A 25,464-nucleotide genomic window follows, 5' to 3' on the forward strand; every position below is an offset into this window, starting at 1 on the left:
TGGATTGCGAGTTTAATTTATATTTATGCAATCTTCAATACAAGAAATGCCAGTTGGCCATAGCAATCAGACCAACAATGAATAGCATTCTCGTGTTAGAGTACATTCTCGACACACAAATCATGAGAAGATAAGCCAACTACAGAGCAGATTTTTAGCGAGTGGTTTCAACGACAACGAGTGCTGTGTTGGCTTCCAATGGCAACACCCCATCGCTTCACAGTTTGTGACAGTGCAGCTGATTATAGTAGTGTGCGGTGTATAGTGACTTTCCGAGACTGCACTACGCACACAGCAGTATCAGCAGGGCACTTCAGCAGCTGGTGTGACAAATTAGTTGAACTGTACAGTGTACCATCTAGAATTTGTGTGTAGTTATTTAATCTCAAATAACTGACTGACTGACTGACTGACTGACTTACTGACTGACTGACTGACTACTGACTGACTGACTACTGACTGACTGACTACTGACTGACTGACTGACTGAACGACGTTGAACAGCATTGGGTGATAGTGTAGATACATTGATAAACAATAAAGGTTTTTAGTGTGATACAAGCTTTAAGTTGTACAGTAACTTAGATTACATGCCTATCACAACCAGAAGTATGGGTAGTATGGTCTTAGAAAAAATTCTAGATAAACTTAAAGCATTATAAAAAATAGATGAAAAAGCAAATAAACTAGATGAGATGTCTCATAAAATGGAGCAATTCAGTGAATGAACTATTTCAAAACAAAAGAAGTCAAGCAGATAAACTACACGGACAATCTCAAAATAATAAAAAAAATTAGACAATTTAGCCACAAAAATATATAAGATAACCACATTAGAGGACACCTAAGCTAATTTACCAATGGAGTTTGAAACAAAAATAGTTGAGCATTATAATATAGAAGGGTTGGAACTTAAATAGTGGCAATTATTTATTCACAACCGATACAAAAGAGTTACATGTTTGCACCTGTTACTGTTCCTCAAAGTAGTCGCCAGCATTGTGTAGAACCCGTTACCAGCGATGTGGAACGTTTAGTATACCGTTAGCGGAGCCTGCTCTGTTAATGGTGCGAATGGAGCGGTCTAAAGTTACGGTGATTCTCATGTATGACTGTGATGGTGTTATCCAAATGCATTATGTTCCCCCACAGCAGACTTTCAATGCACAGTATTACTGTTCGTTTGTGGAGCATCAACTGCGACCAGCTTTGTGAAAGAAGCAGCAACATTTTCTGCGCAACCCACCCATCATTTTGCATGACAATGCGCAGGCGCATACAGCGCAAGCTGTGGCTGCTCTGTTCGGTCGATGGAACTGGGAAGTACTGCACCATCCACCATACTCCCCAAACTTAACTCCTTGTGACTGAATTGATTCCAAAAGGAATCACTTCGTGGCATTCGCTTCAGAACTGTTCCAGAGATTCAACAGGCAGTAGACCACTCCATTTGCACCATCTATACTATGCCTTCCACATCTCTGGCAACGGGTTCTACACAGGAAAGTTACAACCCCCATAATTAGACAGCTCATTCAGAGGAATTTAAATCATGGGAAGATATTCAGAAAAAATTTAAGAGAAAATATTGGTTCAAAATTTCACAAGAAAAACTGACACTAGCGTTATCAGATACTAGGTAATATAATAGTTCATGGGGTACATATAAGAAGTATATTGAGTGGTATCTAACTCAGTTTAAGTATTTAGGTAACCCACCAGATGACAAACATTTGGTTCAGAGCGCTGGTAATGAGATTGCCGTATTTGGCAGGTAAATACATATTATGTAGCAGGTGGTCTACCACAGAACAGTTACTGACACTGGCAGAAGGTTTGGATATTGTGAATAAAGAAAGAGGTAATTTTAATCATGCAGAAAATTTGAATATTTTTGTTCATAAATAGGAGACCAAATATGCTTGCAATAGAAAGAGAAATAATAGTGAAAAGACTAATTCACAAGTTTTTGCAACCAGTGACCCAAGCACCACTGACACCGTAGTAAAACAGAGTGCTATGTCGAACAAAATACAAATACAAAAAATTATCCAATAACAGTACCAGAAAATAGGCAACATCCTGGCACCTGGGCCAAGATCTAGGATGTAACAAAACTATCGTAGGCCCATACACTGAAAATTTAACTGCATTCACTCATGTGATACTTGTAAGAGAATAGTTATTACAACAAGATAATACAGACGAGAAAGAGCAATTAAAACAAATACTCTGGGGAAAAGACTTGGGAAGCAAAATTTAATTAATTTCCCAAAAATACCAGCAAACTCTTAGAAATAAGAATAAATGTCCTATACCATTGACAGGAGTATATATCGTAAGATTAGCGGGTAGTAAAGGGAAGAAAATTAATGAGAAAAGTCTGATGCCGTTAGAGACATGTGATGTTGAATTTATGCAAACTATATTATTAGTGAATTTGCAGATATTGTTAGACTAGATTGATTACTAAAATGTAAAGTAAAACTTGACTTTGATGATTAAGTGTTATACTGGACCAAGGAAGGCGCTAAATCATATTACTCAGCTTAAAATAAATAAGTTATTAACTAACACTATTCAGTTAGTGAATGATTAAGAAGAAACGAAAAATCTGGAAGGGTGTCAACAACAAATGAAGATTAAATCTCAAGAATCTAACCTATTAACTGAAGAGCAATAACACTATTTGTATGCAATCTTAATGAAATATGACACAGTATTTTCTGAAGAACTAGGAGTGATTGGCTATTATGCTTGTCAATTTAAGGTCAAAAATAAGAATTCAATTCTTTGAAAACCTTACCGAGTACCCATAAGTTTAAGACCAGCAGTACTTGAGGAAATATAGAAAATGGTAGAAAACAAGGTGATAGAAACTGAAGTGCATATAACAATCCTTTAGTTGTAGTAAAGAAACCAACAGGAGTAGTGCAATTGCTGTTAGATGCACAGACTTTAAACAAACATACAGAGACAGACCTGTATCTGTTGATAATTTGTTAACAAAATCTGAACAAGGAAGATAATTTAGTTCATTTAATTTGAATGCCAGGTATTGGCAGGTTAAATTATATGAAAATACATGAAAATATATTGTGTTCCTTTTTGATGGAATGTCTTATCAATTCAAAGTGTTACCCTTTGGGTTAAATATTTCAGTATCAGCATTCATAAGAGGACTACATGAGGTACTAGGTAAAGAACTGCTACAAGAATTAAAGAATTAAGTGTTTATGTAGGCAATCTATTAATAGTAGCCAGGATGTGCGAAGAACACTACGTATTATTAACCAAAATGTTAAAAAAAAATTCAGGAAAAGGGTATCGTAATCAACTTAGGAAAACCACATTTCAGAAGGAAGAGCAGAAATTTCTACGACATTTAGTAGGGGTAAAGGGAATAAGACTAGATCTCAAAATAAGAGAGACCATCGAAGGCTGTCCAGAACCATGAAATGTAAAACAATCATGCCTATTTCTGGGCTTAGACGGATTCTATCATCACTATATACAAGGCCAACCCATGAACGATCACAAGTTGTGGTAATTACTGAAACAAAGAACAAAATGAACATGGGATGAAGGAACATCTGAAGCATTCTGTAATATGAGGTGGATCAAATATAAAAGGGATTTTTGTTCCGGAACATCAACAGTTGGTATGACTGGCCACGTACTTCTGCTATGCTTAGGTAGGACCTACAGAAGTGATGAGAGTGTGCTGTTAGATGTTTCCCGCCGTTTCGTCAGTAGCGCTCATGGTGTCTGAGTAACAGGTGCACCCCTCCATTCCACGATACATAATATCAAATTTCTTGCTCATGAAGGAGTTACAGTGGCAGAAATTTGCCAAGGATTGCCTGCAGTTTGGTGATAAAACATTATCAAGGACGCGTGTGTTTGCCTGGCATAAAAAGTTCAAGGAAGGACAAGAACGTGTGGGGCATCAGCAACACGATCGTCGCCCTCAGACCAGTATTACAGACAAAAACATTCTTGCAGTTAAAGACATTATTGATGACGATTGACGGTCGTAAGTATCAGAAATTGCACAAAAAGTTGGAATCAGTTATGGGAGCTGCCAAGTAATCATCGCAAATGATCTACAGTTCAGTAAAGTGTGTTCCAGATGGGTCCCTAAACTTTTGACCAAAAATCTGAAGTAGAGACATTTGGAGGTCTGTCAGAGGCTTACAGCATGGTTTGTGGAAGAAGGTGATGTATTTCTGAGTTGGCTCATCACCTATGACAAAACATGGGTTCGCCACTACACTCCAGAATCCAAAGAAACCAGTAAGGAGTGGCGAAGGAATGCTGCTTACTACTGCGAACCGTTGAACAAGGCAAGAGTTGCATATCGCCGCAAAAGACGAGACCAATCGATTCAACAGGTCATCCTCTTCCATGACAATGCGCAACCCCATAGGGGGTGCAGCTCTGTCTCCAAGCTACAGGAAATGCACTGGATTACACTTTATCCTCCTCCTTACAGCCCTGTGATTTCCATTTATTCAGTCCGCTTAAAGAAGCTCTATGAGGATGATTGGTTGGTTGTTGTGGGGAAGGAGACCAGACAGCGTGGTCATCGGTCTCATCGGATTAGGGAAGGATGGCGAAGGAAGTCGGCCGTGCCCTTTCAGAGGAACCATCCCGGCATTTGCCTGGAGTGATTTAGGGAAATCACGGAAAACCTAAATCAGGATGGCTGGGCGCGGGATTGAACCGTCGTCCTCCCGAATGCGAGTCCAGTGTCTAACCACTGCGCCACCTTGCTCGGTATGTGAGGATGACAATTTGAAGATGACAAGAGTGTGGAAGACTTCGTGGGCAACTGGCTGGTGATACAACCCAGTTCTTTTGATGATGAGGGCATCAAAAAGCTGCCCATACACTGGGACAAATGCATTTCCAAAAGAGGAGACTATGTGGTAAAATAAACAATAATTGTTTTGAGTTTCTCAACAAATGAATTTAAATAAAAAATAAAATCCTGCTTATATTTGATCCGCTCTCGTATTAAGCAGGCACTGGTGAATGGACCAATTTTGCAACAACCGGTAATGCATGAAGCCTTTTATGTTAGCAACTGATGCTTCTGAATATGGTAAAGCATGTGAACTGTTCCAGGGTGAATGGAATCCAGAGTAAGATCATAGAACAGCAGCATTCTCTAGGAGATGTCTTCATAAACATGAACTAAATTATACAACAACAGGAAAGAAATAATTAGCTATTTTATGGAGTGTGTTGTGTGTGTGTGTGTGTGTGTGTGTGTGTGTGTGTGTGTGTGTGTGTGTGTGTGTGTAAAGTTTATTAAAAAAAGATGCTGTGACTTACCAAACAAGAAAGTGCTGGTAGATAGACACAATAAAAAACACACGAACACACACACAAATTTCAAGCTTTTGCAACCCACAGTTGCTTCATCAGGAAAGAGGGAAGGAGAGGGAAAGACGAAAGGATGTGGGTTTTAAGGGAGAGGGTAAGGAGTCATTCCAATCCTGGGAGCGGAAAGACTTACCTTAGGGGGGAAGTACAGAGGCAAAGATGTTGTTGAGTGACAAGTGATGTACGGGGGCGGCAACTTGAAATTAACGGAAGTTGAGACGTGGTGGGTAACGGGAAGAGGATATATTGAAGGGCAAGTTCCCATCTCCGGAGTTCTGATAGGTTGGTGTCAGTGGGAAGTATCCAGATAACCTGGACGGTGTAACACTGTGCCAAGACGTGCTGGGCGTGCACCAAGGCATGTTTAGCCACAGGGTGATCCTCATTACCAACAAACACTGCCTGCCTGTGTCCGTTCATGCAAATGGACAGTTTGTTGCTGGTCATTCCCACATAGAAGGCGTCACAGTGTAGGCAGGTCAGTTGGTAAATCACGTGGGTGCTTTCACATGTGGCTCTGCCTTTGATCGTGTACACCTTCTGGGTTACAGGACTGGAGTAGGTGGTGGTGGGAGGGTGCATGGGACAGGTTTTACACCGGGGGCAGTTACAAGGGTAGGAGCCAGACGGTAGGGAAGGTGGTTTTAGGTATTTCATAGGGATGAACCAAGAGGTTACAAAGGTTAGGTGGACGGCGGAAAGACAATCTTGGTGGAGTGGGGAGGATTTCATGAAGGATGGATCTCATTTCAGGGCAGGATTTGAGGAAGTCGTATCCCTGCTGGAGAGCCACATTCAGAGTCTGATCCAGTCCTCAGTTCTGGGGTATAGCTATGGGCACCCACATGCACCATCCTATGTCAACCTATTCATGGGCCATTTAGAGGAATCCTTCCTAAAAACCCAGAATCCTAAACCCCTCACCTGGTTCAGATTCATTGATGACATCTTTGCTACCTGGACTGAAGGTGAAGACGCCCTATCCACATTCCTCCAGAACCTCAACAACTTCTTCCCCATTCGCTTCACCTGGTCCTACTCAACCCAACAAGCCACCTTCCTAGATGGTGAGCTCCACCTCAGAGATGGCTACATCAGTACCTCTGTCCATATCAAACCTACTAGCCACCAGCAATACCTCCACCCAATGTTCGTCAGTCACTATCCTCACCCATCCAGCCCCCTCCCTGTTCCCATTCCAGCATTATACAGCCATCATTTCACCGCCACATCTAGTCTTTTAATTTTTTTTATTTCTTTCCTTTCTGCTACTAACCCCCCTCCCCCATCCCCACCTTCTCTCCTGCCCTCTGTCTAAACTGCAGCACTTCCCTCTCCGCCACATGCACCATACTATCCCTCCCCCTCCCCACCCCAGCCTCCTCATTACCCCCACCCAGTCACCACTCCCATCATGCACTGGTGCTGCTGCTCGCAGTGTGGTTTCAGTTGTCTGAGACTGCAGACATTTGTGCAAGGTGTGTGTGTGTGTGTGTGTGTGTGTGTGTGTGTGTGTGTGTGTGTTTTGCTGACAAAGGTCGTAATGGCCGAAAGCTATAGTTTGTGAATCTTCTTGTTGTGCCTATCACGACTCAGCATCTCTGCTACATGGTGAGTAGCAACTTTCCTTCTCTAATATTGTTACATTCCATCCTGGATTTTCCATTGTTTGAAACAAAGAGTAGTTACAGTGAAGAAATGCTGAGACAAAAGAAATTAATGTAAATTAAGGCCAGGTGGGTGGCTAGAACTGGAGATATGTTGTAGTGCTAGTTCCCACACGTGGAGTTCTGAGAAACTGATATCTGGGGGGAAGAATCCAAATGGCACTTGTTGTGAAACAGGTGCCCAGGTCATGAACGTCATGTTGTAGAGTATGCTCTGCAACAGGATATAGTGAGTTGCCAGGATACACCTTCTGCCTATGCCCATTCATCCTAATTGATAATTCTGTGGTAGTCATGCCGATTAAGGAGTCCAAACAGTGTTTATATAATAGCTGGTATATGATGTGTTGTTTCGCAGATGGTTCACCCTTTGATAGTATATGTTTTGCCAGTTACAGGCAGGAGGGTGCGTAGGGCAAGTCTTGCAGCGGCAATGGTCACGGGAGTAGGAGCCATACAGAAGGGAGACGGGTACAGAAGGAGCATAGGGTCTGACAAGAATATTGTGAAGATTGGGAGGGCGACAGAAAGCTATTCTAGTGTCACGCAAAATTTCAGACACAGTGGATGCCATTTCAGGGCATGATTTTAGGATGTTATGGCCCTGTCTAAGTAGCTAATTAACACATTCCGGACAAGGATAATACTGAGTCACCAGTGGTGTGCTCTGAAGCACCAGGATTGGATGTGATGGCCCAGTAAATCTGCTTTTTTACTAGGCTGATGGGGCAATTATGTGCAGTAAAAGGTGAGGTGAGAGTGGTGGTGTATTCCTGTAAAGAGTCTGCATCCGAACAAACATGTTTGCCTTGGATGCCAAGGCTGTATGGGAGGGAACATTTGGCATTTTGATGTTTCCAGGTCAAACATCCCCTCCCACACAGCCTTGGCATCCGAGGAAAATGTTTTTGTTTGTATGCAGACTCTTTACAGCAAGACATCACCATTCTCACCTGAGCTTTCATTGCACATAATTACCCCATCTGCCTAGGTAAAAAGCAGATTTCCCAGGCCATTACTGATCCTGGTACTGCTGATCCTCCAGAAGAAAAAAAAAACAACAATTTTGGAGCACACCACTGGTGACTCAGTATTATCCCAGTCTGGAATGTGTTTATCAGCTACTATAACAGGGCCATGACTTCCTAAAATCATGCCCTGAAATGAGATCCACCCTGTCTGAAATTTTGTCCACCACACCTAGAAAAGCTTTCCGTCGCCCTCCCAATCTCCGCAATATTTTTGTAAGAACCTATTGCTCCTTCTGCACCCATCTCCCTACCCTATGGCTCCTACTGCTGTAACCTTCCCCACTGCAAGAATTGGCCTATGCACCATTCCACCATCACCTATACTAGCCCTTTAACTGGCAAAATATATATTATCAAAGGGAAAGCCACCTGCAAAACAACATGTCATACACCAGCTATATGTAAACACTATTTGACCTTCCACATTGGCATGACTACCACCAATTTATCAATTAGGAGGAATGGACATAGGCAGAGGGTACATACCGGCAACTCACTATATCCTGTTTCAGAGCATGCTCTACAACATGACATTCATGACCTCGAAGCTTGTTTCACCACATGCACCATCTGTGGTCTTCCCCCAGACATCAGTTCCTCAGAACTCCGCAGGTTGGAACTAGCACTATATGTCTTCAGATCTCGCCACCCACCTGACCTTAATTTACATTAATTTCTTCTGTCTCAGCATTTCTTCACTATAACTACTTTTTGCTTCACTTTGTTTTAGTTTCCTACATCTTTCTTTCTTTGTCTTTCCCGTCTACTTTTCACCACTACCCTCCCACTTCTGTTACATACAATTCACTTAGCTGTTCATTCTTATTAACTCAAGCATGGCGTTTAAGCAGTAATCTCTGTCAGCAATTTAACCTGTCTTCCACCTTTAAGCTCTCAGGTTTCCAAGTCTTGTCCAATGTAGTCACAAACAATCAGTCTTTCCTTCTCATCCTATATGATAAGTATCCCTTGCCCCGCAGTTCTGGGTCACTTTCCTGAAATCTATTTTTCCTTTTCCTAGACCTCCCCAGTACTTTTCACTCACTCTTCTTCCCTCCCCTTCAACCACTCTGCTTGAAGGAGGAGCCACTGGCTCCGAAAGCTTGCCAATTACAACAGTCTCATGTGTGTGTTCTGCTGCTGCTTGGTGAGCAGGTTTTGGGTCATTCCATATCAAGTCATCCAGGCCACCACAATCATTATCTAATTGTGAACTGAGATTTCGTGTACTGCTTTTGTATCTAATATCATGAACTTTTGCCAATTATTATTGCTTTATATACATTCTGTTGGTAGCAACTGCTGAAAGTTTGATGCAAAATAATGGTTCAAATGGCTCTGAGCACTATGGGACTTAACGTCTGAGGTCATCAGTCCCCTAGAACTTAGAACTACTTAAACCTAACTAACCTAATGACATCACACACATCCATGCCCTAGGCAGGATTTGAACCTCCGACCACAGCGGTCGTGCGGTTCCAGACTGTAGCACCTAGAACCGCTCGGCCGCTCGGCCACCGCGGCCAGCAGTTTGATGCAATGCGTTACTTCAAAGCAAACTGTAAAAAATTGGAAATTGGCCATAGTTCTTAAACAAAAAAAATGGTATGCTGACAGTTTTTGACTTACCAAACGAGAAAGCGCTGGTAGATACACAATAAAAAAACACACACACAAATTTCAAGCTTTCGCAACCCACGGTTGCTTCATCAGGAAAGAGGGAAGGAGAGGGAAAGACGAAAGGATGTGGGTTTTAAGGGATTGGGTAAGGAGTCATTCCAATCCTGGGAGTGGAAAGACTTACCTTAGGGGGGAAAAAAGGACAGGTATACACTCGCACGCGCACGCTTACACACACACACACACACACACACACACACACACACACACACACACACAGAGAGAGAGAGAGAGAGAGAGAGAGAGAGAGAGAGAGACAAGCAGACATACGTAAAGGCAAAGAGTTTGGGCAGAGATGTCAGTCGAGACGGAAGTACAGAGGCAAAGATGTTGTTGAATGACAGGTGAGGTATGAGCGGCGGCAACTTGAAATTAGCGGAGGTTGAGGCCTGGTGGGTAACGGGAAGAGAGGATATACTGAAGGGCAAGTTCCCATCTCCGGAGTTCTCATAAGTTGGTGTCAGTGGGAAGTATCCAGATAACCTGGACGGTGTAACACTGTGCCAAGACGTGCTGGCCGTGCACCAAGGCATGTTTAGCCACAGGGTGATCCTCATTACCAACAAACACTGCCTGCCTGTGTCCATTCATGCGAATGGACAGTTTGTTGCTGGTCATTCCCACATAGAAGGCGTCACAGTGTAAGCAGGTCAGTTGGTAGATCACGTGGGTGCTTTCACACGTGGCTCTGCCTTTGATCGTGTACATCTTCCGGGTTACAGGACTGGAGTAGGTGGTGGTGGGAGGGTGCATGGGACAGGTTTCACACCTGGGGCAGTTACAAGGGTAGGAGCCAGAGGGTTGGGAAGGTGGTTTGTGGATTTCATAGGGATGAACCAAGAGGTTACAAAGGTTAGGTGGACGGCGGAAAGACACTCTTGGTGAAGTGGGGAGGATTTCATGAAGGATGGATCTCATTTCAGGGCAGGATTTGAGGAAGTCGTATCACTGCTGAAGAGCCACATTCAGAGTCTGATCCAGTCCCAGAAAGTATCCTGTCACAAGTGGGGCACTTCTGGGGTTCTTCTGTGGGAGGTTCTGGGTTTGAGGGGATGAGGAAGTGGCTCTGGTTATTTGCTTCTGTACCAGGTCGGGAGGATAGTTGTGGGATGCGAAAGCTGTTTTCAGGTTGTTGGTATAATGGTTCAGGGATTCAGGATTGGAGCAGATTTGTTTGCCACGAAGACCTATGCTATAGGGAAGGGACCGTTTGATATGGAATGGGTGGCAGCTGTCATAATGGAGGTGCTGTTGCTTGTTGGTGAGTTTGATGTGAACGGATGTGTGAAGCTGGCCATTGGACAGATGGAGGTCAACGTCAAGGAAAGTGGCATGGGATTTGGAGTAGGACCAGGTGAATCTGATGGAACCAAAGGAGTTGAGATTGGAGAGGAAATTCTGGAGTTGTTCTTCACTGTGAGTCCAAATCATGAAAATGTCATCAATAAATCTGTACCAAACTTTGGGTTGGCAGGCCTGGGTAACCAAGAAGGCTTCCTCTAAGCGACCCATAAATAGGCTGGCGTACGAGGGTGCCATCCTGGTACCCATGGCTGTTCCCTTTAATTGTTGGTATGTCTGGCCTTCAAAAGTGAGAAGTTGTGCCTCATTTTCATAATCTGCCACCACAAAACCACTCCTTTTAATACATTTACATGCAGTTTTTTCGAAATTTTCCCAAATTTCTCCACCCTTTAACGGGTTTTGGTGGCAACACAACCACCTAACCTTTGTGCACATCGTTGTTTACCAACCCAAGTTCACCACAGGATCAACATAGCTCAGCTTTAACCAACACTATAAAAATATAAACCTTCCTCTTTAAAAAAAAAAAAAAAATCAAGCTTCCACTGCAAAAACTGTAGGAACTAGTGCATTTTTAAATTATAAAGGAACTCCATGATAAAATCATCTTGGGTTGAAGATGGCAAGTAAGAAACTTGCTGAAACGTTGCTGGAGAACAACACATTGACTCGGCTGTTAACCCGAGAAGATTTTATCATCGAGATTCACTGAGAAAGCCTGCATTCTCATATATAAAGGAGCTCATCTATGAAAGCCTGAATTCCTGAATCTATACAACTTCTTTTTGTCATAAGTACAACAGTAATTGACCTGCAACATTTACATTTTGGAAATGTGAATATACCTAGGTAAACTTCCACTACCCAAAATTTCAAGTAGTTGCGTGATGATGGGTGTCATTTCCTAAAATTTCTGGGTGCTTTGAAATGGAATAACCCTTTTTTATCTATACAGTTAACTAATTCTATTAGATTGAGAAATAGGAGTGATAAGAGAAAAGAAGGAAGTGAGAAACAAATATTTATAGATTTTGGGTAAGATCCCTACACTGTGGAGAAATCTTCAATATTAGAAATGGTAAAAGCTGTATTGTCAGAGACTAGACATCTGACTGTGAGCATGAAGATGGAATGTGTCCAGATCTGTTGAGAGATGAGGATGAAAGTGTAGGTTTACCTAGGAAAAAGGGAACCTATGCCCGAGGTCAGGTGAATCAATCGCAGGAAGGACCTGAATCAATTTAATAGGAATGAGAGGGTAGGTTTACCTAGGAAAAAGGGAACCTATGCCTGACGTCAGGTGAATCCATAACAGGAAGGACCTGAATCAAGTTGATAGGAACGAGAGGATAAATTTATCTATGGAAAAAGGAGCTTATAAACGAGGTCAGGTGGATCTAAGGCAGAAACTCAACCATTTAAATAAGTTAAATGCCAAGCTAAATTTAACATCTCATGGTAACTAAAGAAGCCATGTTATTAAAGTAACCAAATGGATCTTTAAGCCATGGTGACTAATGTAAGAAAATTGATGATGATTGTATGCATCAATTTGACATTGAAAGAAATGCATTGAATTTAGGCCACATGAGACCTTAATAAAAAAGTGAAATTAATTTATGAATTGCTTTTAAGATAAGCCTCACTGCCTTTAGCTGTGCAAGTTATACCACACAACATTTTTCATCTTATTGGGGGTATCTGTAGTGGTACTTGTTGCTATAAAGCACAGCAACACACCTCACTTTCCTTTTACTAGAGCGATGGAAAATGTACGTGAGAAAAAAATGTGACTTTAATTAGTAGTAGTGTAAAGAGCATCTACTATGCCCTGGTCTGTTGGAATTGGTGTGCAGATATTAGAAAGAAAAACGTGGGCACAGTGCAGAAAGTGACAACAGGTGTGAATTTGGACCGTCCAGTGAGAGGCCACTTGCACTTTGCAGTTGCGCTTTGGGGGTGCAGTAGTTTCCAAGGAAGAAAGAGGGGGGGGGGGGCTGATTACTATGGTCAGGATGGGGGGGGGGGGGGGGGGATGAGTAATATGCTATCTCAAGTTAAGTACAAACTTATCATTTTGGTCAAGCACCAAAAGGTTATATATGAACAGCTTGTCTGAAAAATTTTGTTTATTATCTGTTGTTGTGAGTTGAGAACTTATTTGAATATAGAAGAATTACAAAAATTGTGTTCTGGAATTGAGGGGCCACATGAGGGGGAGGACGCAAGGGTGATGGGGGGGGGGGGGGGGCAGGAGGGCAGAGGATAAAACTTCAATACATTTCCAGAAACAGATGAGCACCTCAAACAAAATTTATTAGATTTCATCTGCAGATAAAAACAGAAGAAATACGTGAAAAAAAAGAAAGAGAAGGAGTTGTGATCTACATAAGTTGACACCAGGATGAGAGAGACCCACCAGTTTGATTATTGATAATATTAGAAGTAACTTTAAAGTACTTACATTTTAACACAATTTGTTCTTTATATTTAAGAATAAGAGAGACAGCCACAAATACAAGATGGAAAACCAACATACTGAGTCCTCCAGTGAAACTAAGGGAAGGGTTGAGTTGTAAATTTAAATGACAAAAAAATCATGTATTGTTTAGAAGAGTCTCTGAACAATGGAAGAGCACACACATTAAACATTTACTAGAGAACACTCACCCAATGGATGCATGTTGCTGCTGCAGGACCCGGGCTAGAGAGGGCGACGCACTCCGGCTGCTGGTGGTCGTCGCCCTGCCCCCCTGCTGGGACTGTGGCTGTGGCTGGCTCTGGGACACTTGCAGGCTATCCATGCTGCAGTTTGAACTCCATTTCCACACAGTACCTAAGGACATGATAAGAGGACTTAGATGTAGCAAGTATTTTTAAGACTCATTTCTCAAAAACAAACAATTTAAGAAGTACAGGTAATAACTCTCGAAACAGTGGGTGCTCCGAGTCATCGATACATGTAAGACTATGAACGTTTTTTTCTATCTTTTATATGAATCCACCATCAGGCTACAGTACACACATGCACATCTGTACGGCTACCATGTCCCAGTTGACAACACTGTGCCAGCACTGCAGCTCAACTGGAGTGATGGTTGGGTTGGAATAGGCAAGGGGAAAAAAGAGGATGGAGAATGGGGAGGAGGCAAGGGGAGAAAGAGGATGGAGAATGGGAAGGAGGCTAGGGGATGTGTTTCCGACATCTAGGAAGGAGAGGCAGAATATGCACACAATACACCTGCATCAAACCAGTCTCTGGACTGAAGACCACAACAAGAACACCACCTGCTAGTAGGTGGCTGACAGGTCAGACAAATATAAACCTATCTGAAAAGAAAGAAACACATGACATAAAACAAGAACCAGTTACAGACACTTAAGAATCCAAGGTTAACACATACTGTCCATGGGGGACACAGAAATTGGAACACTCACTTTCAGAATTGCTCCATGCCTCTACCTTCAAAGATGTAAACCTTGTCACTTGTCATAAGTGGTAAACAAAGTTTCTGAAATACCAGAGATAACTGTTTGACACCAATGCTTATGGTATTAAAATTGTGAGTGTAATGGGTGGTAGGAATGAACAGCTCCACCATTAAGAAACTTAACTGTGTAGGTAATAGGAAAAGAGTACATATTGACACCACTGGTCATGTCAAACTTATATTGCTCATATATCATGGATGACTGGATCAATACGTACAAAACGGAGGTAGAGTCTGTGAACAAAAAGAATAAATGAGAAAGAACATCTCTATTTTCCACAGGTATTGGATTTCTGAGTAATACTGTTATAAAAGGCAAGTGAGTGGTGGTGGTGGAGGCCTTAGAATGGAGAAAGTAATTTAGGCAGGGGAAAAGGGAAGCAAATTAGGCCTTAAATTCACACTGCCAATTTTGTCATTGGAGATGGACCAAAAGCTCAAATTGGGAATAGATGGGGAAGGAAATTGCAGAGCCCTTGCAAAAGAAATCATCCTAGCATTTCCACAAAGTGATTTAGGAAAACTATTGAAAATCTAACTCTGGGCAAAGCTTTTCTCTTTCGTTTTTACTGTTAAGTAAACCAACCCATAACTGTTCAGCAAGAAGCCTCATTACAACATGAATTATGTTAAACAGCCAATAAATCGGCCCATTCTGTACCACTGCAGCAACAGACTACTGGCCCATGGAACTAAACTAATGTCAAGTTCTATCCTATTACATTAATTAGTTTTCCTTATTATCCTTTTCATTAGGAATGAACATGTACCTGTATACCACCTCTAAAGTTATCTGTGTTTCATATTTGTACTTCACTTTTTCTTCCCACAATTATGTCCATTAATTAAGGCATCTTAAATATTTCACACAAATGTGAAATGAAGTGAACACATTTCTTTCAAATTCTAATACAGTACTTCCCATCACATCCTATGAGTACCTCATATATATTTTAAATCCTAACATAGCCTAAAATAATTCTCAAAGGATTTGCAAGCACACAAAATGCGAATAGTACATGCTATAAATGACCTCGGAGTCCCATTAAAAAACGAGAGGGTATGAAAATAAGATACTGACAGCCATTCTAGACACATCAAACTCCCTTTCACATCAACTTATTATGTATGCTACAATCTGAGCTACAAAAGGTATTATGATATGTATTATGCCTCTCACAGTGTAGTCAGTTTTTACCCACAGTAATCTGATACAACACAAAAATAAATAAAAGCACACCCTATCTTTTGCAATCATGAGCTGTGGTAGATGCACAGAGCTGGGGTAGTTGCACAATAGGGGTAAGAGCAGGTTGGTTGGATGATTGAACAGACCAGACTATTAGGTCATCATTTCTTTTTTCCACAAACAGACAGGCCCGCATAACTGTAGATCAGAGAGAGTCTAACGTGCAAAACCCAGGGGAAGAAAACCCCAAAGCCTACCAGGGGTCAGTGAAGCTGTGATATGGGACAAAAGGAAGAAAGGGAAACAGAGGAAGAAAGGCAGGCAAGATGCTCATTCTACGGAGCAGCAGGAAGCCCCTGAAAGCAGAGTGCCATGAGGGAAAATACATCCCCCAGCCCCCACCACTTACCAGAGGTACTCCACTCAGAAATTGCCTTGGGAAGACTAGCAACACAAGCAAGGCAAGAAAAGCACAGACAGATAAAAGATGAACAAGTCTAACAGACCACACAAGAGTGGGGAAGAATAGTAAAGGAGCAGGAAGGGTGAGGATCAGCATCGACCAACAAGCCCCGACAGCTGCACTCCAGTCTGGGCAGAGGAGGCAACAGTGTTCCACCAACTCCTAAATGGGCTGATAAGGTTCGGCAGCCCTCCCTTAAATTAAGAGTCGTGAAAGCCCACTTCACGAATAAAATGTGAGACTACGACACCCACTAAGGCATCATCTCCTAACACCAGGGGTAGCGAGTTAGGGAGATTTAAGAGTCCGCTGCAGGGCAGCTACATTGGGACAGTCCAGTAAAATGTTGACCACCATCAAATGGGAGCCGCAACGACAATGGGGTGGGTCCTCCCTGCAGAGGAGATAACCGTAAGTCAGCCAAGTATGGCCGATGCAGAGCCAGCAAAGGACAGTAGAGTCTTTGCATGGAGGACCTCCACAGATTTGTGATCTCCTTAATCACCTGTAGCTTTTTTGGTCAGTCAGAGTGAGCCATTCCATCGGCCAGGCACCTAAAACTTGATGGCGTAATATTAAACAGAGGTCCGTTTCCACAATAACGATCTTAAGAGTTGGTTTACTGCTAGTCAGTTTCACCAGACTATCAGCGAGTTCATTCCCCGGGATCCTGATGTGGCCCGGTGTCCAGACAAAGGTCACTGAGCATCCATACTGTTCAAGGCATATAGGGAATCCTAGATGGCAATGACCAAGGGATGGCGAGGGTAGCATGGGTTGAGAGCTTACAAACTGATCAAGGAGTCGCTGCAGATGAGAAAGGACCCCACCAGTACAGGAACAGATACACTCATGAGCATGAGAAATGGTTGCCAAGTCCTCGGTGAAAACACTACAGCCATTCAGCAAAGATCACAGTTCAATATGTCCCATGTGAGTATATGCAAAGCCTACAAGACCAGCACTCATCGAGCCATCAGTGTAGACTACTTCTGAACCCCGGGAGGCACCAAGGTTGGAGAAAAATTGCTGACGAGGGCCTTAGGATGAACAGTCTTTCACACCTTGTGATAGGTCAAGACAAAGCTGTAGCCAAGGGTCGCACCACAAAGGTGTGCAAGAGTGGGTCCAGAGAAGAGGTGAAAGAGAAAATGACTCAGCTTCAGAGAGGATAGACTGGATGCGATTGCAATCATAATCCCTGATCTGGGCTGCCTTTGCGGAGGTGGATTACCATGTTTGGAAAGAGGAGACAGTAGTTTGGATGTTTAGGGGAGTTGAAACGGGAGAAGCATAATTGATAAGCTGTCACTGGTGTCTGATCAACAATGGATGGATCCCAGCCTCCACGAGTGAGCTGTTCAAAAGGCTAGTTCGAAAGGCTCCTGTCGCAAATTGAGTCTCTCAGTGGTGTATCGGATGCAGTATCTGCAATGCTGAAGGCAATGCCGATCGATATGCCAGACTTCCATAATCAAGCTATTGCAATGAGAACTCACCCTCATTCCAGATGCAGTTAAAGATGCAATAATATGACACTGACAATTCACCAGGAGGTGCTTGATTTGGTTGTGAATGCGTTCAGCCCTGGGGCTCTACCAGACCAGTGGACTAGGACACTGATGAATTCCCACTCACTGAATGGAGCATTATATGGCTCCAGGTGGCGTGTAGTAAAAGAAAATTATTTTCACTTCATCCGCCGTTTTAGAACATGAAAGGCAGGTTGAAAATTCTCAGATGCTGAAAAGTGAGCATAGGGCAGAACAAAATGTTTGGTGACAGCATCTGGGTCAGCATAGACAGTACAATTCACAGTAATACTAGGTACAGGAAGTCTGGTATCAACAGAGATGTCGGACCTTAGCCAAAACCTGCGACGGCATTCTCTTCTTTATATCGGGTGGTGGACCTGGGCATGGAGCTGCTTAAAGGCAATAAAGCGCTCTGTTGGTGGGTGCTGCTTGTGGCATTGGAGAACCTGCCTGTGATCTCTAATGGCCTCTCTTATTTCTGAAGACCACCACAGTACTGTCTTCTGTCGTGGCAGGTCCAAGGAACAGGGGATTGCTAAATCAGCTGCTGAAAGAATGGCTGCAGTTGTATTCACGACTGCCCGATCAATATCTACATGCAGCGGGGAGCCAAGGTAGACAGCAGAGGCTAAAGCACCCCAGTCAACACCGTTGAGGGTCCACTTGGGCAGATGTCCAGGGCAGTGATGCTGAGGGAGGGACAGGAACATCAGGAAATGGTCTCTACCACAAAGGTCACAGTGGACCCTCCAGTGGATGGATGGAAGAAGACAAGGGCTGCAAACGTAAAGGTCAATGGCTGAGAAATGTCCATGACCCACACTGAAGTGTGTGACAAGGGTCAAGTTATGCCACTAAATTTTCAGGACCTTTACCACCGCCAGTATTCCTTGGTTCCACACCACTAAGGGTTATGGGAATTGAAATTATCCAAGATTAGGAAAGGTGGGAACAGCTGAGAAACCAAAATTCTTATAGTAGCACCTGTATCCATGAAGGGCTGGAGTCAGAGTTGCTGGAAACCAAGTCTCCTGAAAGACAATGCAAAAGACAGGGGAACTGTTTAAAAATGACATAGCTCACCAGATGGTGGAAAAAACTGCTACAATTGCACTGGAGAATAATGTTGTCAATGTACAGTGAGGTCGTGAAGGCACCAAGGGGGCAGGTTATGCCTTAGGGTCTTCTGCTGCCACTGGCTGAGGGGTTATATATATGTGTGTGTGTGTGTGTGTGTGTGTGTGTGTGTGTGTGTGTGTGCGCGCGCGCGCGAGCAAGTGTATACCCGTCCCTTTTTTCCCCCTAAGGTAATCCGCTCCCGGGATTGGAATGACTCCTTACCCTCTCCCTTAAAACCCACATCCTTTCGTCTTTTCCCTCTCCTTCCCTCTTTCCTGATGAGGCAACAGTTTGTTGCGAAAGCTTGAATTTTGTGTGTATGTTTGTGTGTCTGTCGACCTGCCAGCACTTTCATTTGGTAAGTCACATCATCTTTGTTTTTAGATATATTTTTCCTACGTGGAATGTTTCCCTCTATATATATATATATATATATATATATATATATATATATATATATATTTTGGGGGGACATTGGGTTTCACATTGCGTCAGTGTACCATCACCTTGACCTTTTCGGACAATGAATCACCCTCAAAACCCAAGATGCACCACCAGTAGCAACCCTATTGTCCTTTGGCCCCATATGTACAAGAAAGGCAAAGTGTGCACCTCATTGCTCCAAGTTGGCACATAGCACATCACCAGATTGTAAAAACAAGTCTCTGAGGAAAATAACACCCTGATCCAAATTTAGACTATTATGAGGAGTGACAGTCACAAATGTCACCTACCTTGTTACAACCAATGCCCATGACTGGGCAGGGGATGCTGTTTTGATCAAAATTGACCCAATTTCCATTTTACAGATGGTTGACACTTCCCAAACTTGTCTTCTACATTTTCCACACAGAATATGGCCTTTGTGGCCAAGAAGCAATCACCATCAGTCCTTGTACAAACCAAGTATCACAGGGAGTACTGCTCTGTTTGCCACTTAGCCCTACATTCCTCCCATGGCCTAGCCAGGGAAGGGAACATTTTAGGACCATATCTTTCTGCATGGAAAGAGGACAGTCCTCTCACAGAGACTGCTGGGGCCGTATGGCCAGCAGAGGCAGATAACATGATCCGCTTCATTTGCAGCTCATCCACTACGTTGCTACCCACTCTGAACACTGGCTCCCCCACAGGCACCACATAGTCTCAGCAATGGCCACCTGGCCACTAATCCATTTCTTGAATCCCCGTGCCCATCACAACAGACACATACCCTTTGGCATACACGGGGAATTTTCAGCTCAGGCATCAACAGTAGGATCCTCGTATAGTCATGGGGCTACCACTCTCTCTTTTTCTAATAAAGGCTGTGGCCGAAAGCTTATTTGTGAATGTGTGTGCCTGTCCCCAACTCAGTATGTCATCTTTACGTAAGGAGCAATCTATCTTTTCCTTACACTGTCGATATTCCCACCTGGACATTCCGCTGTTTAATCAGTTAAATATTTAACAATGAACAAGCAAAAAAAAGTTTAGAAAAGCTTTGAAATTATGCTGCAAGTTTGTTGGAAGTCACTAAGTGCACTCATTACAAAACACTGCACGAATATAGTCTGGGAAGTTTGCACTCTACTTTAAGCAAAAGCAAGTTCTTTAAGCATCTCTATGATGTCATATCTCCCGAACTCTCTGCCCTACAATGAAATAAATTTTCTGTTACATTCAGTGATATATGTGAATAGTGTGTGCAAACTGTGTTGCAAATAATCGGCAGTAAAGAAGTAATAAGATGTGATACCAGATGCTGAATTTTTACTGGGACAGAGAAAATTTAGTAAACAAACTTATTTCCTTTCATCATTTTGTCTGGGGTACCAGAGAAAAACGTTTTGTAAAAGTTCAAGGCTATGTGTACAGTTCACTGGAAGTGGCTAAGTGCTCCCACTCTCAAAAAATGGATGAATGAAGTCCAGGTATATGTGTGCCATCAGTTATGATTCTTCAAGACAAATACACAGTTTCTAATTGTAATACTTGTTTTATTGTGTTAAACTTCTAATATAAAAATATACCACTTAATGATTATATTATGACAATATTTAAAATTTTTAAACTCTGACAGTAATTCCACAGCCATTCAATAGGCAACCCGCATATCCCTCTCCCTTGCCCCCCCCCCCCCTCTCTCTCTCTCTCTCTCTCTCTCTCTCTCTCTCTCTGTGTGTGTGTGTGTGTGTGTGTGTGTGTGTGTGTGTGTGTGTGTGTTTCTTTTTCTGACAAAGGCTGTCGCCAGGAAACGGGATCCAGGATAGTTGCTTAGTAATATATTAGATTAGCAATGTATTATTACAGGAGCATCATCTTTCCATGGGTAAGCAACTGAAAAAATGCTCATTTCTACATGAAATCTTATGCAGTGTGTGTCATGAGGCATTAGTGTAGTGAAGTACTGCCGAATGACTCTCACTTGTAAGAGCACAACTTGTTCATAAAGGTGCATGGATATTTGATCATAAATCCAAAGTGCTTCAAAAGATGCTGCATCTGATTTTTTGCAGTACATAGATTAAGAGAAACAATCATAAATAATATTCACTTGTGATTTGAATGTTAAACTAGTGTAACTGTCATCATCAGCCATTTGATGTCCAATGCTGGAAAGAGACTTCTCTAGATTTTTCCATGCATTGTAGTCTCAGCAGTGGGTATTCATGTTGCTTCTGCATTTCTTTTTAAGACCATCTACCCACCTTCTATTTGATCATTGCCAGTTTATTTCTCTGAATCTGAGAGATAACTCCCTGGGGACATCTACCATTCATGTAATGTCAACCCTCATTTCATTTTCGCTGTTGACATACCAACATATTCTACTACAATCCACCGCTCTCTGATCAATATGTGAGTTTGCTGTATTTTTACTCACCAACATACATATCTCTATTGTTCAAGGAATGATTTCCAGGTTCTAATGTTTTTCATATTTGATTTTCATGTGTAACCACCAGGAGTCAAGACTGGTAACACACTAATTTTAGACCTTCCTTTTCAGACATAAAGACCATGTTTATTTTACCAGGAAAAGTAAACATAAGAATGCCCTCAAAGCAATCTGTAGAAACTCTTCATTCTTCAGAAACATTCAAAGTCTTAATAGTTCCCTTAAATGAGTCCTTGAAGGCAACAATCTTGGGAAGAAAGAAAGATTCTAGTGGAAAAACGAAAGAGGGAAACAAAGAACATAACAGAACAACTGGTGCAAGTAATAAGGTATCAAACTACGAAGAAATTATGAGAAGTCCAGACAAAGCTTCTATATTATTTTTACTCCTTTGTTTATTGCTTTTCCTGAATTATTCATTGTCATAGTTTACAATGTACCACTGTAATATAGAGAAAGCTGAGATGAACATTTTGATACAGTATGATTGTGGTCTATAAAGTCAGAAAACTCCCTCAAACTGGTCTAAAAAAGTACCTAAGCTACAGCACAAGCACGTCACGTGATAGTTTTAATATTCTCGTGATCTCTTTGTGCAGGAAACTGTTAGTCCTAGACAAAAAAATAAATAAGACCCTTTTTTTGTAGCAAATTTAATTTAGTTGAATTGTGTACTGACACAGTTTTTGTTGGAGTGTGCAGTTTTCGTGTTGTTGTTGTTGTTGTGGTCTTCAGTCCTGAGACTGGTTTGATGAAGCTCTCCATGCTACTCTATCCTGTGCAAGCTTCTGCATCTCCCAGTACGTACTGCAGCCTACATCCTTCTGAATCTACTTAGTGTATTCATCTCTTGGTCTCCCTCTACGATTTTTACCCTCCACGCTTCCCTCCAATACTAAATTGATGATCCCTCGATGTCTCAGAACATGTCCTACCAACAGATCCCTTCTTCTAGTCAAGTTGTGCCACAAACTCCTCTTCTCCCCAATCCTATTCAGTACCTCCTCATTAGTTATGTGATCTACCCATCTAATCTTCAGCATTCTTCTGTAGCACCACATTTCAAAAGCTTCTATTCTCTTCTTGTCCAAACTATTTATCGTCCATGTTTCACTTCCATACATGGCTACACTCCATACAAATACTTTCAGAATCGACTTCCTGACACTTAAATCTATACTCGATGTTAACAAATTTCTCTTCTTCAGAAACGCTTTCCTTGCCATTGCCAGTCTACATTTTATATCCTCTCTCCTTCGACCATCATCAGTTATTTTGCTCCCCAAATATCAAAACTCCTTTACTACTTTAAGTGTCTCATTTCCCAATCTAATTCCCTCAGCATCACCCGACATAATTCGACTACATTCCATTATCCTCATTTTACTTTTGTTGATGTTCATCTAATATCCTCCTTTCAAGACACTGTCCATTCCGTTCAACTGCTCTTCCAAGTCCTTTGCTGTCTCTGACAGAATTACAATGTCATCGGTGAACCTCAAAGTTTTTATTTCTTCTCCATGAATTTTAATACCTACACCGAATTTTTCTTTTGTTTCCTTTACTGCTTGCTCAATATACAGATTGAACAACATTGGGGAGAGGCTACAACCCTGTCTCGCTCCCTTCCCAACCAATGCTTCCCTTTCATGTCCCTCGACTCTTATAACTGCCATTTGCTTTCAGTACAAGTTGTAAATAGCCTTTCGCTCCCTGTATTTTACCCCTGCCACCTTCAGAATTTGAAAGAGAGTATTCCAGTTAACATTGTCAAAAGCTTTCTCTAAGTCTACAAATGCTAGAAACGTAGGTTTGCCTTTTCTTAATCTAGCTTCTAAAGTAAGTTGTAGGGTCAGTATTGCCTCACGTGTTCCCACATTTCTACAGAATCCAAACTGATCTTCCCCGAGGTTGGCTTCTACCAGTTTTTCCATTTGTCTGTAAAGAATTCGCGTTAGTATTTTGCAGCCGTGACTTATTAAACTGATAGTTCGGTAATTTTCACATCTGTCAACGCCTGCTTTCTTTGGGATTGGAATTATTTTCATGTTATTAAAGACAAACGTACAGAAGTGATATTGAACGTGTTCTATCTCAGAAAGCATTCACAATAAGGCATATGTCCATATGAAGTTTTTTATTCAGAATCACTAATACTATGTCTCAAAGCATGTATCTTTCCTACTGACTCACCTCGTATATTATTTTAGTCTTATTTCAATTGGTTTTAAAATCTGATATCAAATTTGGTGTACTAAGTTCCTTCATTAATTGTCAAGTCTATATCATAAGTAAAATTAATGTGATCTTGTTATGTTTCATTAACACATTATCCTGCTCCATTTCTTCTGTCAAGGATGTGAAAAATTCCTCAATCATTGCCAAGAAGAATTTTGGTGACATGGAAATTCTTTTCTTGAAACATGCTTTAATTTTAAATTTCTCCTGAACTGATCACAAATTCCAATAAACTTGCCATTTCCAGGAACCATAATTTCAGTTTATTCATCAGTCAATGACGGGCAGGGGGCGGGGCGGGGCGGGGCGGGGGGGGGGGGGGGGACAAATACACTTTGGTACGTTACAATCTCAACTTGCATAATGGGGAACATCTCTGCAATTCTATTGCACTCCTTAGGAAAGCTGGAACTATGTATTCATTTTCTAGACTGTACACACAAACTTAAGCAAAGACATTTATCAACTAGAAGATATTCCATGATCTTACACTACATCCGTGTCTTCAAAAGTAACAATTCCTTCTTAATAGAAATAAAACTTTAAAAAAGATGGTTACTTAATGGAGAGAAGCATGGAGGGTAAAAAATTTTGAGAAAGACCAAGGTTTGACACATCACACAACATAAGGTTGTCTTTAGCCCAAAAAGAGGTGCACACTCCTGCTATCAAACTTTTTTAACACTTATCCAGTGATAAAAACAAAAAGAAAATGTTTCTCTCGACAATTCCTTCAATTCCATGGAAGAATTTCTATTAGTGTAATAGTAAATTATTAGTGTAATAGTAAATTATTAGTGTAATAGTAAATTATTAGTGTAATAGTAAATTATTAGTGTAATAGTAAATTATTAGTGTAATAGTAACCATATTTACAAAGTAATTTATAATGTGAACATAAAATTACTTGTTCCACAGCATTATGATTTACCATGCAAATGATCCATAGAAAATGAAACTAACAGCAAGCTGATTCAATGGATATGGGTCTCAGTTGTTATGCAAAGATAAAGAAGCTTGCACAGGATAGAGCACTAGCAAGCAAGCTTGAAGACTAAAGACAAAGACAAAGAAAATAACAATAACAACAACAGCAACAACAACACCTAAAATGCAAAATATCTGTATGTGTGTCACAGAGACTGCATGGCGTTTAATTTTTACTGCACGAGGTAAACTCTCTCTTCACTAGGACAGAAGTTTGAACGACAGTCTACTCTACAACTTGTAATTTATTTTATTTTAGCTTTTTAAACTCTGAATGAAATTTAATTTAGGCACTGTAAAAATATCTCAAGTGTCAACAATACTGGAAGTATCATTCATTTTTCCTATAAGTTTCTAGCAATAGTTATTTGTCTCTTTAGGGAATGTGCTAATATAGATGTCTCACAGTTCAGTAAACCTCGATATGATTCAAACAAAGTGGGTGAACACTTACTGTCTTTGTTATAAATTGAAATTTGATGGTCCA

At 41.6% G+C, this 25,464-nt stretch overlaps 1 protein-coding gene across 3 annotated transcripts in view; it reads right to left on the reverse strand.

Moving 5' to 3' along the window:
• LOC126482296 (transmembrane and coiled-coil domains protein 2) overlaps positions 1–25,464 on the reverse strand; it is a 183,931-nt gene that overhangs the window by 122,919 nt on the left and 35,548 nt on the right. For all 3 annotated transcript variants that reach the window (XM_050106307.1, XM_050106306.1, XM_050106305.1), the window contains exon 3: positions 13,745–13,910. In XM_050106307.1, coding sequence (XP_049962264.1) covers positions 13,745–13,878 — 134 coding nt within the window. In that variant the 5' untranslated portion in view covers positions 13,879–13,910. The remainder of the gene's footprint in view (positions 1–13,744; positions 13,911–25,464) is intronic.

This window comes from Schistocerca serialis, chromosome 5 (genome assembly GCF_023864345.2).
Source record: "Schistocerca serialis cubense isolate TAMUIC-IGC-003099 chromosome 5, iqSchSeri2.2, whole genome shotgun sequence".
NCBI classification, from domain to species: Eukaryota; Metazoa; Arthropoda; class Insecta; order Orthoptera; family Acrididae; genus Schistocerca; species Schistocerca serialis.